This window comes from Bos mutus, chromosome 4 (genome assembly GCF_027580195.1).
Source record: "Bos mutus isolate GX-2022 chromosome 4, NWIPB_WYAK_1.1, whole genome shotgun sequence".
Lineage (NCBI taxonomy): Eukaryota > Metazoa > Chordata > Mammalia > Artiodactyla > Bovidae > Bos > Bos mutus.
The window spans coordinates 9,957,529-9,972,720 of record NC_091620.1 but is presented as its reverse complement, the minus strand read 5'-3'; the positions used below and the strand labels follow the sequence as shown (position 1 = coordinate 9,972,720).

At 39.2% G+C, this 15,192-nt stretch overlaps 1 protein-coding gene across 1 annotated transcript in view; it reads right to left on the bottom strand.

Moving 5' to 3' along the window:
- The window catches only part of EXOC4 (exocyst complex component 4), an 803,152-nt gene that overhangs the window by 157,402 nt on the left and 630,558 nt on the right, over positions 1-15,192 (bottom strand). The window contains exon 12 of the mRNA XM_070369027.1: positions 6,588-6,724. Within this exon, the coding sequence (XP_070225128.1) occupies positions 6,588-6,724 (137 nt within the window). The remainder of the gene's footprint in view (positions 1-6,587; positions 6,725-15,192) is intronic.

Below are 15,192 nucleotides of genomic sequence, written 5' to 3'. Positions count from 1 at the left end.
AGTCCATAGTTTTAAATACCATTTATATACACTATTTATATGTTGGTGGCTGAGAATACCTATCTTCAGGGCAGACTTCTTTCCTTTTGATACATACATCCAACTGCCCATCCCATAGCTCCATGTGGTTGCCTAATACACACTCCAAATTGGAATCTTATCTACTGCCCCCAAACCTGCCATGTTCTCCATCTCAATACTGGCAACTCTGACTTTTCACCATTTAAATGAAAAATCCTGAATCATTTTTGATAGCTTTCTTTCTCTCACACTCTATCCAGTCTGGCAGGGAGCTCTGTTGGCTGGCCCTTACAAATACAGTCGATCTTTGAGCAATGCAGGGGTTAGGGGCACTGACTTCCCGCACAGTTAAAAATCCATATACTATTTCTGCCTCAAAAACCAAAGATTGATTAGTGACTCACCCAGGGGCACGAAACTGAAACAGTCTGGACAGAATCAGGACCCAAACCCTAAGTTTTTTGATTCCACATGCTGGAATCAAACACAAACTTTCCCTCACACTTAAAGATGTGCAGAATGAAAATCCAGGTACTGTATTTATTGAAAAAAATGTGCATATTAGTAGCAGACCCATGCAGTAGAAACTTGGGCTGTTCAAAGATCAACCATGTATTCAGAATTCAACCAGTTCTCAGCCCCTGTGCTGCTGCTAACCAGAATGAGCTGCAATTCTCACCTGGATGACCGCAACAGGCCCTCGTCAGCCTCCCTGCTTCCATCTATGTAACCCCTACAGCCTACTCTCGATACTTATATTTAAAAATAAAAATCAGACCATATCTGCTTGTAGGCACAGCTCTTGCAGTGGCTCCTGTTTTAGTCAGAATAGAAGTCAACAGCCCTACAGTGGCCTACGAGGCCCTACACGCCTGGCCCTCTGTTCCCTTTCGGATATCTTTCTAGTTCCTTCCTGCTCAGTTTACCCCAGACACGCTGGCCTCCCTGTTGGTTCTGAAAAGTGTCATGTGTAGTCATGCTTGAGGGCCTCTGTCCTTTGCCAGGGCATTCTTTACAGATAATCTTCTCTAACTCCCCAAACTCCTTCCAGTCTTTTATCAAACTTCAACATGACAGGGCCTACTGGGGCACCCTACTGAAAACTGCAACCTTCTTCTCCTACATCCCAGGGTCTATTGACTCTACTCCGTTTCCCCCTGCAGGGCTTACCATTTTCTAAAATTCTTTATGGATTTATGTATTCTATTTATTGTATATCTCCTCTCTCCCATCTCCAACAGAGTGTAAACCTCTACAGTGTAAACCTGTAGAAAGCAGTATATTTTCTGTTTGGTTCACTGCTGTATCTACAAATCCTGGGATAAGTACTCAATAAACATTATGCTAAAGCTGAAACTCCAGTACTTTGGCCACCTCATGCGAAGAGTTGACTCATTGGAAAAGACTCTGATGCTGGGAAGGATTGGGGGCAAGAGGAGAAGGGGACGACAGAGGATGAGATGGCTGGATGGCATCACTGACTTGATGGACGTGAGTTTGAGTGAACTCCAGGAGTTGGTGATGGACAGGGAGGCCTGGCGTGCTGCGATTCATGGGGTCGCAGAGTCAGACACGACTGAGCGACTGATCTGATCTGAAACATTCATTAAATGAATGAAATTCTAGAGACCAAGCAAATGAACTGTTTTAAGGATCAAGTAATTAACTGTGTCAAGAGTAACTGAAATTAAATAATATTTTGATAGGTTTAATAAATTTAGTCAAGAACCATGGGGCACAGAAATAATTCAAAGCATAAACTCATAGAACCACTGCTGATAATCTTAGACGTATCCTGGCAGATAGAAAAATGCCTGAGAACAAATGCCCTGATGTTCATAAAAGAAGGTATATTACAGAAATTGGGTAAGTTTGGAACTATAGGCAAAAATTCTAGAATAGATTATTAATGATGGTTTATGAACAATTAGGAGGTGGTACTCACTAGGAAACAGGAAGATCTCACAATTAAACAAGTAACATGACTTTGTTCCTTTCCTAACTGGGTATGTCACTGACTTGAATGAAGAAATGGTAACATTTGGCTCAAAGTCAAGAGACTTTATTTCTAAGATGGAGAGTTCTTAACAAAAAGTCTGGCAAAGTGGGAGGCGATGAATGCTAAAAATGAAGGGATGAGAGGATTCCAGAGCAAAGAACTAGGTATTGTCTACTGCTGTCTTCTAATGCCCATCATGGGGATACAGAAGGAAGGGCTAGCTGCACTGTAAGGATCAGAGCTGGGCGGACACTAGTAAGAAATCTAAGTCTCTTATAGGATGCATGATGAAATATAGGGGCATTGACCATGGGTGGTAGTAATCTTTGTCATCATCATCATTGTCATTATCAGAACAATATGAATAGCTAATCATTTGGGAGGGGGCTTACTATTTTGCTAAGACAGCTCTATAAAGTTGACATTTTCAAAACAATAGTATGAGAGAAGAACTATTATTTTCTCTTTCTGTAGATGAGAAAAGTAAGGCACAGAGAGGCTGAGGAACTCGGTTCAAGGTCAAAGCTAATAGGTGACAAAGCTGGTATTAAAGTTCAGGCCCCAGAGACTGCTCTTGAGCTATAGTCCAGGGTTTATAGTGAGAAAAACATATGAACCCTTGAAGTACTGACTAGTATATGGATGTCAATCTCAACAGAAGTCTTGAGAGATACAGAGTGCAAAGTTCTTAATTTAGCCCTGTCCCGTCAAACATTTTTTAAATGACACAGGCAGAGAAACCAAAAGATTGCTTATAAAATCAAGAATGACATGGAATTTGGAGGAATAGCTATGATTATTTTGATGACAGAATGAGGATTCAAAAATATCTCAATAGACTGAAATGATGACCTAAAAATAACATTAAGTCCAATGGCTACATGTGAGATCTTGAATTTAAGTTAAAAAAAAAAAAATTCCTTCAAATACAGCTTAGAAAAGATAAGGCCAATTTCAGCTAGTATTTCTTCTTATACTTTCCTACCCTCTAGAGCCAGACAGTGACCACATCCTACAAATTCAGCCCCTCATGTCTCTTGGTCTGCCCCTTCCCCTCAATTTCCCCCATGTCTCCTCTAATTCAGGAGCTCTGCCTCTCTCCACTACACCTCCACACTCTTGCCTTTCCAATCCATCTTACTCAAGCTCAGAAACATCTCCCTAAAGCACAGGTCTGCCCGGGCACTCCCTGTTTACTCATCTTCAGTGGTTCCCACTCCCTAACTTTAAAAGGTCAAGTTCCTTGAACCTGGTATTCAACAGCCTCTATTTTGGCTTGGCCATCTTTTCCAAAACCCAAAAGTTCATCCTTTTCCTGCTCTTCCCCACCTTCTTGACATTGTTCTGGTTCCTTCATTCCTTCAGCCCCTTCAGCTTAAATCCTGTCTAAATCCTCCTTGTTTTAGGGACTTCCCTGGTGGTCTAGTAGCTAAGACTGCACACCCAAAACACCCAAAGCAGGGGTCCCAGGTTTGATTCCTGGTCAGAGCACTACATCCTGCATGCCACAACTAAGAGTTTGCATGCTGCGACTCAAGATGCAGCCGAATAAACAAATATTGTAAAAATCCTACTCATTCTTCACAAGTCCAAGTCGGTGTCTTTCCCCAAGTCTTTCTTGTCCTCTGTAATTTCTTCTTCCTAGAACATGTCATCATTGCCTATCTTACCATGTTTTCCATCATAAGTTAATGCTGTGGGTATACTTGCCTGCTTTCTTTGTCTCCTGTTTTCCTTTCTATGCTTTACCAAGAATGTAAGCTCATTAGAGATATAATCTGTAACTGACTACTTTAGTTCTACACATTCACACGCAATGAAAGATGAGTTTTGGCACTGGGTCCTACAAAAAGAAGGCAGTGGTTTTGCTGAAGAATGAGAGCACATCTGGAACACTGGGCTCAGAGGGGAGTGCTCCTTTTTTAAGATAGACACTGCCTGCCTAATGGCAATGAAGAAAGAAGAGTAGGATGGTTTGCGGACCCAGGATGTATCAGAAACCAAGGATGTTCAGTCTAGAGTGAAGAAACCAAAACTACTAAATGGACCGTGATAGTCATCGTCACATATCTGAAGGGCTGTTCACGTGTAAGGATGAAACTTATCTGGAAACGCTCCAGGAAAAAGAACTATACTCAACCTGAGTATCATTTCAAAAGAAGAATGTTCAACAGTGCTCTGTGAATTTAGTAAGCTATACAACCTCCATTATAATTAATAATCATTGGCATTATTATTTGTTAGAAATTATGGGTTGCCCTTATGAAATATAAGAAAGAGAAGACATACCTTGCTTTAAAAAAATCTTAAAATTCAATGCCACTTAAAGTAAATGTAAAAATCGATTTTTAAAATATGTTTTTTGACTGTCATTTGGTAAATGTGACATTGGTACAACCATTATGGAATTTGGTTTTATAAAGTTGAAAATACAGCTTTGGTCCAGATTCCTCTCTTAGACAACTAACTAAGGGCAACTAACAAGGGCAATGGCTTTTAAAATTTTTATGTGTATCTCTTAAAGGAATTTTGAAAAACTGTATTCTTTTTCCCAAATTTTAAAATTGAAATTTAGGGTGTTTTTTTTCTTTTTTTTAAGCATGAGTTCAATGGTTATAAATACATAATTTTTGGCACATTATAAATATTGATACTTTAAATCACTATTTTAAGTGTAACCAATAGAATCTCAGTACCTTAGGGATTTGATATCCACCACAATACATATAAAATATATGAAAATAAGCTTGTAGTTCAGCTGGTAAAGAATTTGTCTGCAATGCAGAAGACCCTGGTTTGATTCCTTCGTTGGGAAAATCCTCTGAAGAAGGGAACAAATACCCACTCCAGTATTATGGCCTGGAGAATTCCAGGGACAGAGAAGCCTGTCAAGCTACAGTCCGTGGGATCACAAAGAGTTGGACACAACTAAGCGACTTCATTAATTATTATTAATGGTTAAATATTTTTCATTTTTCTCTTTGAAGTATTATTTATACTTCATTTCCTCACCAAGTTCTATCCTAATGGAATATATCTTAATGCTCAAAAGTATTTTATTATTAATCTTTTACAGTTTTCTGCAAAAAAATCATCTAATTAAAATCTAAAAATTTAAATTAAAATTTTATTTATCAAAATACTAAATGTAAACATATTTTTTTTTGATGTGCCATTAGAATTATCACTTGTACATCACAATTACACAATTGAGTATAACATATATGTTGATTATATGTATGATTTTAACCTAAATGTATTAACATTCTTGATGAATAATTACTGAACAAAAAAAAATATTATTGGGAGTGCATCTTTCAGTGAAATGACTGTTTGTTTTTTTTTTGGTTTGTGTAACTGTGGATAAATATTACTTACTGTTGGAGTTAAGGAGGTTAAGTATTAATCTATGTTATATCCCTTGGCCAGATTAATCTTCCCTAAACACTGCTTCCTGGCTTACTTATAATGGCTCCTTATCATCTACTATTCAACATCTAAAGTTCCAAGTCTTATTTTTTTAAGACCTTTTGTTATATGGTCTTACTTTCCCTATTCAACATTATTTCCTACTATCTTCTCTAGGAACTCTGTTCGATTCAAACCTCTCCCTCCTCAACCGTCCATCTGAATATCAGATAACTATGCTCTTGCTGATTCTTTATCCCTGCAGTGCTCCTATTTCTTCTTCCACCTCCCTAATCTCATCCATCTGTCTAAGGTTCTGAATCTATCTCACCTTCTGTGAGATTTCTCTTGACTCCAGCCTGTCACTCTCTTTAATGTTTTATTCCTTCTGCTTTTACAGTCTGTAGTGTACAAGTAGTACCTGATCCTGTGCTATACTGTCTATTCTTAATTATATATCACATAAATTTAGTATTTTATTATACATTCTTTTCTTCCCTAATTGTTTCAGGTCTTGTCAACCAGACCATAATTTGTTCCTATTATTAGCTTTTTACAAGAAGTGCCATGATCTTTTCCACAAGCTCAAAGAGAATTTTGAACTCAGAAAAAAGAAATCAGGAGGAAAATGAAAGGTTTTCAAGTTTATAACAATGATCTTTCATCTCCACTGACGCTAAAAACAGATTAACCATCCTTTCATGACAGTAGGAACGCTATAGATCAAATATCAGGAGGACTACATTTGTACTAACTAAAAGAAAACCGTATTGATTATTAAGGGTTGCTAAGAGTTCAAAATTGCTTTCTTTAAAGATCTTCTGGAATCACAAGAGGGGTTAATCAAGATCTGGAATTTCCTTGAGGAAGACACACCTTGTGAGTCTAGTAGTTCATAAAAACCAAGGCTGACACTTCACCTAAGCCGCTCAGTGGCAGTGCTAGTCGGCTTTGTCCCTTTGTCCCTCCCACTCTCTGTTGATACACACGTCTGTGTCTAGGAGACTGCTGCTTTCGTATATGTTCTCATCAGGCTTCTTGACAAACTGAAGGACGGTCCTTTTCTATAAAGGTGGAAATTTAGGCTATGAAGGCAGTATCACCCACCGCCCCAATGGTCAAGTTCTAAACTGACTGCTTAGCCCCACAGACGCTCTACCTGTAGGCTGCAGCGCACGTGTCCTTGTACTCCTGCAGCTTCACGCACACCATGTTGAGGAACTGATCTGAGTAGGCACTCAAGTCGTGCATCAGGTTCATGAGGTCTTGCACTGTCTTCTCCACAATGATTGTGCTCTGGAAAAGAACACAGAGAGGACGCAGAAGCTGATGAGGGTTTTGACTCAGGTAATGTGTAGGAAGAGGAAGGACAACTGAAGGATGTAATCACTTAAGACACCTGAACCTTCCTAGAAAGACATGACATTTAAAACTACTCACAAAAAAAGAAATAAGTATCTTACATAGGGCTGATCCTCCCAAGACCTGAGAAGGTGTTTTTTTATGGAAGGACACAGGACAGGGAATTTCAAACTGATTTCATGAAATTCTTGGCATTCACAAGATATCTCTCTGTGGCTTTTAAGAAAGGAAAATACATATTCAGTTGCAGTCGATTTATCATCCTCAGGGTTCTACTTTCAGATTAGGGATCCATGACAGGCAGCCTGAAGAAAAAGCCTTCCAGGAGTTGTTTTTAAAAGTTTCAAAACCATCAATCTATTAAGGATACCAAATAACATTTGTATTGTGCCTTACAGCTTGTAGAATGTTTTCACATATACAGCATATGTTACCCTCACTTGAAACTCACATAATAATGATAATTACGAACACTTACGCATTCTTACAAGTGCAGAGTACTGAGCTAGACACTGTACATGCTTTATCTCATTTAATCCTCTCAACAAAGCCATCAATTGAATCCCTTAACCATCCCCAGTGTAAAAAGGAGGAAACAGGCTTAGAGAAAGAAAAAAGCAAAGCAAGGACTCCAGACTTGTCTTTTCACTACACCATTGCACTTTAGAAACATTTCTCATGAGATCATGGTGCTTCTTGTTTTTGTCACTGTAGAAGCAGTGTCCAAACAGATGTGTTTTAAAAGCGAATTAAAGGAAAATCCAAGGGAAAAAATAAACCCATCTTTAGAGACTAATAATACTGTGCAGTGAAACAATGCTATATCTAAAAAGAGGCATTTTCAATAAATTCTATATTTTTGCTTAAGAATAAGAAAAAGGTGGCAAGCCAAGCCAGAAAAAAAGAAAAGGTATAACTGTTCAAACCATTTGTTTGTGCCGCTTTCCCCAAGAGCTCAATTACACTGGAGTAAATATTAATCGCACGCTTAGCATTTTGGAATCCTTTGGTCAATAACTGGTTTAATGAATATGTATTTATTTATATAGAATTCCAGACTGAGCCAGAAAAGTGAACATTAAATTTTTTTTTTTTCCCGGTCTGACAGTAACCTTTGAAATAATCAAAGGCATTTTATTCTGCTTAAATACAGACTATGGGGTACAGGGTTTTGGTTTTCTTTCTTCTACAGTCAAAAAGAACGGACAAAAGTGTACAGCTTTTCTCAACACAGTGGGGGACCAGCTTAAGTTATGAGTTTACACGTACGTGCTTATTTAGGCTAATTTGGGTCTAGAAGTTTCTTCTTTGCCTCTCCTCTCCCCACACCCCAAGTAAAATAATCAGAAGATGAAAAGGAAGGAGCAGTTACATCGTGTAGGGAAAACTCCATGGGAAACCAAATTACAGTCTCTACAGAATCCCCACAAGTTCAACTTCCTTTTCTGTATTGATTTTAAGATTAAAGCACTGCAGCTTCACCCTGATCCATAATTCTGTTCCTTGGTGTTTGTGTGTGAATGACAGGAATTGATTCTGCTCAGCTACATGTCCCTGTGCTGCTATGAAGAATCAAAAATCCTCATCCTGATTAAGAACACAGGATATCCTACCACACGTGGAACAGCAATTAATAAAAGGAGAGTGGACTCCAGCCATCCTAACAAAGGCCATTTAAAATCTGAAACACTGCAGGGAAGATGAGCACAAGCAGATGGCTCAGATCACTGAGAAAAAGGGCCTGGTTCTATTTCCTATTATGCTATTGATAATCCACTCTGGGACAGTTTTGGGGAGCTCCTGCCTTTCTGATGGCTCCATCTAGCTTTCTGGTAACCAAGGAGAACTTGATGGTCCTCTACGGGCCTTCATCACTCAACTGGTACCTTGGTGCTTGCAGACTTTGGGAATACTGTGTTACTGTCCCAGGTCATCTCAGGTGTGTTTGTTCCTCCTAATTAGACTATCGACTTCTCATAGTGACACTGGTGTTCTTCTTTTCTGAAACCGTCCCTGTGTCACACAGCAGCTTCCCTCTAGCTATTTCACACACGGCAGTGTATATATATGTCAGTGCCTACTCTCACAGGTGGGATGCAGAAGGGCGGGCGGGAGGCTTATGAGGGAGTGGATATGTATATACTTACAGCTGATTCACACTGTTGTACAGCAGAAACAAACACAACATTGTAAAGCAATTATCCTCCACTAAAAAAATCTTAAACTCAGCCAACTTAAATTAAAAAAACAACAACAACAAAACATAACCTTCCCATCCTTCCCTTTCTTCACGTATTCTGTAATTTCTTAGGATCTTCAGCACAGCACTACTAATCAAAGAAACAGGACTAATAATGTTAACTCATATAAATAATGTGAGGGATGTCATATATGTGAAGGACGTGAGACACATACATCTTTGTATTTTGAAGTCTCTGGGTGGATTCAGTTTGGTCTGTATTTATCCCAGGGCTTTTGGGTGACTAGAATTGTGCTGATATCAGCTGGAAGGGAAGGAGAGGTTGGAAGCACATAGAAATATCCCCTGGAGATAAAGGTTTTGGGGTAAACAGAAAGTACCTGCAGGGAATGATTAGAATGCCATGGTTTAATTCTAATGGTTGTGCTCAACACAGAGCCTATGTGATGCTATATGATTATATACAATTTTCCAGCTATTTGCTTGGTTTTCCTTGTCATGGTAGCACTCTGGATAATCAATCACTACATTCTCTTCAAGGAAAATGACACTGTAGTTTGCCAAATGATGGGCATTTTTACAGGGGAAAAAGATTCCATTTTCCAAGAATTTATAACAATTTCCAAATCAGTGGCTCTGACAGATAAATACTGAAAATATCAAATGTCTAACAAGGTCAATCCTGTTTTTATTTATTTGATCCCTTTGGCATCACAAATGATTTATTGTCTCATTATTAATTTGGCGATTTGCCAGTGGTGACTATAATGACTTCATCATAAGTAAAACCTTGATTTTATTCATTATAATTGCCATTAAACATATCACACATGATTGATATTTGTTTAAAAATAACTCAATTCTCATTTCTTGCAACCTATTACCAGGTAATAAGTCTGAGCTTGACATGAAAAATGAGAACAGGAAAAACAAAAAAAAAATCCCAGGATAGCTGAGGCAATAAAAAAAAAAAATTGCTATGAAGAATAAACAACTAAAGTTTATTACAGGGATGTATCAGCAATGTAAAATAAGAAGATGATATATAAGGACTAGCTCTTTGGTTCTGCACTTAAAATTTTTAATGAATGAATAAATGAATAAACATGATTGGACATTAAAGACCTTGTCCACTTAGCCCAAGTCCTAATGGGGTACAGCAACCAGTGGTAAACTTTTTTTTTTTTAATAGCAGTATAGTTGATTTACATTGTTATGTTAGTTTCAGGTGTACAGCAATGTGAATCAGTTATATACGTATATACATACACACATGTACATATAGCTGCTCTTTTTTAGATTATTTTCCCACACAGGTCATTACAGAGTATTGAGGAGAGTTCCCTATGCTATATAGCAGGTCCTTATTAGTTATCTATTTTATACATAGTAGTGTGTATATTGGAGAAGGCAATGGCACCCCACTCCAGTACTCTTGCCTGGACAGTCCCATGGACAGAGGAGCCTGGTGGGCTGCAGTCCATGGGATCGCTAAGAGTCGGACATGACTGAGCGACTTCACTTTCACTTTTCCCTTTCATGCACTGGAGAAGGAAATGGCAACCCACTCCAGTGTTCTTGCCTGGAGAATCCCAGGGACGGGGGAGCCTGGTGGGCTGCCGTCTTTGGGGTCGCACAGAGTCGGACATGACTGAAGTGACTAGGCAGCAGCAGCAGTGTGTATATGTCAATCCTGATCTTCAAATTTATCCCTCCCCCACTTAACCCCTAAATAACCATAAGCTTGTTTTCTGTACCTATAACTCTATTTTTGTTTTGTAGATAAGCTCATTTGTACCCTTTTAAAAGATTCCATGTATGAACAATATCATGATATTTGTCTGTCTGTCACTTCCTTACTTACAGTCTCTTCCATCAAGTCACAAAATCCTTTTGATGGGTGACTATACCTTCATCTCTACTGCCTAGGAGAAGGTAACTGGCACATTGCAGGTGCTCAACAGATGGTTATTAGATGAACTGATGCACATTCAGAACAAGGTGAAAAGACAGAATAGAATTATAACGCAGGATAATGGTTCAAAAGCCTGATTTGGTAATGTTGAATCAGAATACAGTCTCTATTACTACATTCAGTTCAGTTCAGTTCAGATCAGTCACTCAGTTGTGTCTGACTCTTTGCGACCCCATGAATCGCAGCATGCCAGGCCTCCCTGTCCATCACCAACTCCTGGAGTTCACTCAAACTCATGTGCATCGAGTCGGTGATGCCATCCAGCCATCTCATCCTCTGTCATCCCCTTTTCCTCCTGCCCCCAATCCCTCCCAGCATCAGAATCTTTTCCAATGAGTCAACTCTTCGCATGAGGTGGCCAAAGTACTGGAGTTTCAGCTTTAGCATCATTCTTCCCAAAGAATACCCAGGGCTGATCTCCTTTAGAATGGACTGGTTGGATCTCCTTGCAGTCCAAGGGACTCTCAAGAGTCTTCTCCAACACCACAGTTCAAAAGCATCAATTCTTCGGTGCTCAGCCTTCTTCACAGTCCAACTCTCACATCCATACATGACCACTGGAAATATTACTACATTACTGTATCCTAATTCTCATGGTTCTAAAGACTGAAGATCTTGGACTTTTCTATATAAACAGTCCTAATTTCCCCTAATTGTTTTATTTTTCTTTAATGACAATCCATAAATATATATACACACACAACTAAATTGCTAATTTAAAGTTTTAAGCTGTAGAAATAAATTCTCAACTCAGGAAAAAACAAAAAACTTTAGTTTGGAGAATGTGGTCTCTGTATGTGTGCTGTTTTAGCCCTTGGATCAGAGATGGTTCAGAGATGCGGCAAATAGCCTAGGGTCCTGGGAAACTGCTTTAGGAAGAATTTGAAAGAAAAGAGTAAATCCATCTATCACTTTAGACATGCCCCACCACACCCCCTCAGCAAGACAAACAGCAATAATTGTGGAGGGAGGGGCTTTTCCTAATATTTAATGATGACAATGTTTCTGTTTAGGAGGCTATATCCAACTACAAGTTGCCAGATCTCATCATTGCATATTGTCCTTCCAGTTACTATCAGCTCTAAGTTATTGTTGGCTGTAAACAATGACAAAGACAATAATGACAGAAATCTTCTTTCTGGTTTATAATCTATATTTTGATTTCTGTGATGTTTAAAATAATCTGAATTGGTTTGCTCCTTTAATAAGCCAACTGGTAAAAGACTATGCACCCAAGGAGTTGGTGACTAAGGAAACTGCCTCTGCTACACTCCTCCCAATCATGCTTCTATAGCCCATCATTCTCATGTAACCCATGGCGCCCTTCATGGCATGGCTCTGTCTACCCCTCCAGCCTCAATAGTGCCATTCCCCCTTGCTCTCTAAGATCTGGCTACATGAGGCTGCTTCCATTTTTCCTTCTCATTTCAAGGCTCTGTACTTGCCTATAAAGTTCAGTCCCTTGCCTTCCTTTCCTAGAGCACTTTCTCCTATCCTTCAGGTCTTAGATAAGAACTCCTTTCTGTGGGAAGATTCTTCCTAACCTTCACTAGGTTCTCCTGCTACAAGCACTTAGAACATATTTATCTATACAGCCATCTCTCCTTCCCCTTCTTTTGGTTCTGTTTCTCTGGGGAGCCAGATTAGTCGAGGAGGGGGCTACTGATTGGGAGGGACATCTGGTCGGTGGTTACACGCACACATGTTATATCTCAACTCTGAACAATTTATATCCAGCCATTACACAAATGAATAGGCATCCCTTCAAAACTCTGTCTGAGAATACCATATGTAAGCATATAAGGCTTCTATTATAATGATTTTCACTTAGGGTGTATTTTTAAAATGTGAAGATGCAGCATTCTTGTTGGCAATATTATTATAGAGCACCGTTATAAATGAGAACTGTTCCGAAAGAACAGAAGTTTTGTGGACAAAGAGCAGAGAATTTAATAAATTGATTAAATATATACATATTTATTAAGTAAATATTTCTTGTATGCCAAATACTAACCTAACTGTAGGAGACAAAGATCCAGAAGAGACAAATTTCCTGACTCCAGTAATCTTAGATAGGAGGAAGAGACATCAATTCACTTCAGTTCAGTCACTCAGTTGTGTTCAACTCTTTGCAACCCCATAAACTGCAGCATGCCAGGCCTTCCTGTCCATGACCAACTCCTGGAGTTTACTCAAACTCATGTCCATTGAGTCCGTAATGCCATCCAACCATCTCATCCTCTGTCGTCCCCTTCTCCTTCTGCCTTCAATCTTTCCCAGCATCAGAGTCTTTTCAAATAAGTCAGCTCTTCGCATCAGGTGGCCAAAGTATTGGAGTTTCAGTTTCAGCATCAGTCCTTCCAATGAATATTTAGGACTGATTTCTTTTAGGATGGACGGGTTGGATCTCCTTGCAGTCCAAGGGACTCTCAAGAGTCTTCTCCAACACCACAGTTCAAAAGCATCAATTCTTTGGTGCTCAGCTTTCTTTATAGTCCAACTCTCACATGCATACATGACTACTGGAAAAACCATAGCCTTGACTAGATGGACCTTCATTGGCAAAGTAATGTCTCTGCTTTTTAATATGCTATCTAGGTTGGTCATAACTTTCCTTCCAAGGAGTAAGCGTCTTTTAATTTCATGGCTGCAATCACCATCTGCAGTGATTTTGGAACCCGCCCCCCCCACCCCGCCCAAATATAGTCAGCCCGTTTCCCCATCTATTTGCCATGAAGTGATAGGACCAGATGACATGATCTTAGTTTTCTGAATGTTGAGCTTTAAGCCAACTTTTTCATGCTCCTCTTTCACTTTCATCAAGAGGCTCTTTAGTTCTTCACTTTCTGCCATAAGGGTGGTGTCATCTGCATATCTGAGGTTATTGATATTTCTCCCGGCAATCTTGATTCCAGCTTGTGTTTCACAGCCCAGCATTTCTCATGATGTACTCTGCATACAAGTTAAATAAGCAGGGTGACAATATACAGCTCTGATGTACTCCTTTTCCTATTTGGAACCAGTCTGTTCCATGTCCAGTTCTAACTGTTGCTTCCTGACCTGCATACAGATTTCTCAAGAGGCAGGTAAGGTGGTCTGGTATTCCCATCTCTTTCAGAATTTTCCACAGGAGGAGACGTACAAGTTCACAAATATGGACAAAACAGTGTCATAGACACTGCCACCCTGGGCATCTGTATATATGGCAGTAGAGGTACAGAGGAGGAAAGAGTTCACTGGACTGCGGTAGAAGGGGTGGAAGGAATCCTGAGAAAGAGGAAGATACAACTGAACTGAGTCCACAAAGACAAATAGCAACTTGTCAATTGACAAAGAAGGCAAGAAAAATACTTATGCTTATGGTAGATGGAATAGAATAATCAGGAAATGGTGTGGGATTCTGGGAATTGCACGTGGTTCCTCACGGCTGGGGTGAGAGTGTGCTGTGTTTGTGCAGATTGGGAAGGCAGGCAGAGAGAGGACCCCGGAAGCTAGATCCTGGAGGCCTTTTTACAACACATACAAACAGGGTATCTAAATATTTTGAATATTCCTTCTCCAGCAAGAAAATACAACAAATTAATCCCAATTGATGTCACTAGTCACTAGATGATCCACTTCAAGTACAGGAAGACAATTTCAGAAGGCTCTATTCTACCATTCAGAAAAGAAAAACATAGAGCCAAAAGGGAAATACGTTCTGAGTTCTGGCAGCCTCAAGAGTCAGGTAGAATTTATAAGTAGGCTTAAACAAAGAAAATATAAGGTTAAATTCTGGGCAATCAAAAAGACTATATCCCTGTAGAAGTCACAAAAGTGCTCATAAAATTTATCTGCCAAGTAAAAACTTGAAATACACATGATGTAAATTACTAATAATACTTATTTTTTAACATTTTGAATAGAGGATCATTTATGGTTGAATACAATCTGTGCCTAACATTATAAGCACAGCTGGCTTTTTATGAGGTTTATTTAGGGGGTTGTGATTTCATATTCAGAACAAAACAAATAGCAGGCGAGGGGAAAGAAGTGTGGAACAGTTGGGCTTAATTAGACTGTGAGATCCCAGGGGGCATCTTTGTTTCCTGAGCTAACACTAGATAACAAAGGAATACTTGTTGACTTATATACTTCAAATCAATGTAACTCTATGGCCTGGTTATCAATTCCCCTTGATGTGTAATGGAACCCAGAGAGGCAAAATAATCAACAATCGGTGAGCAT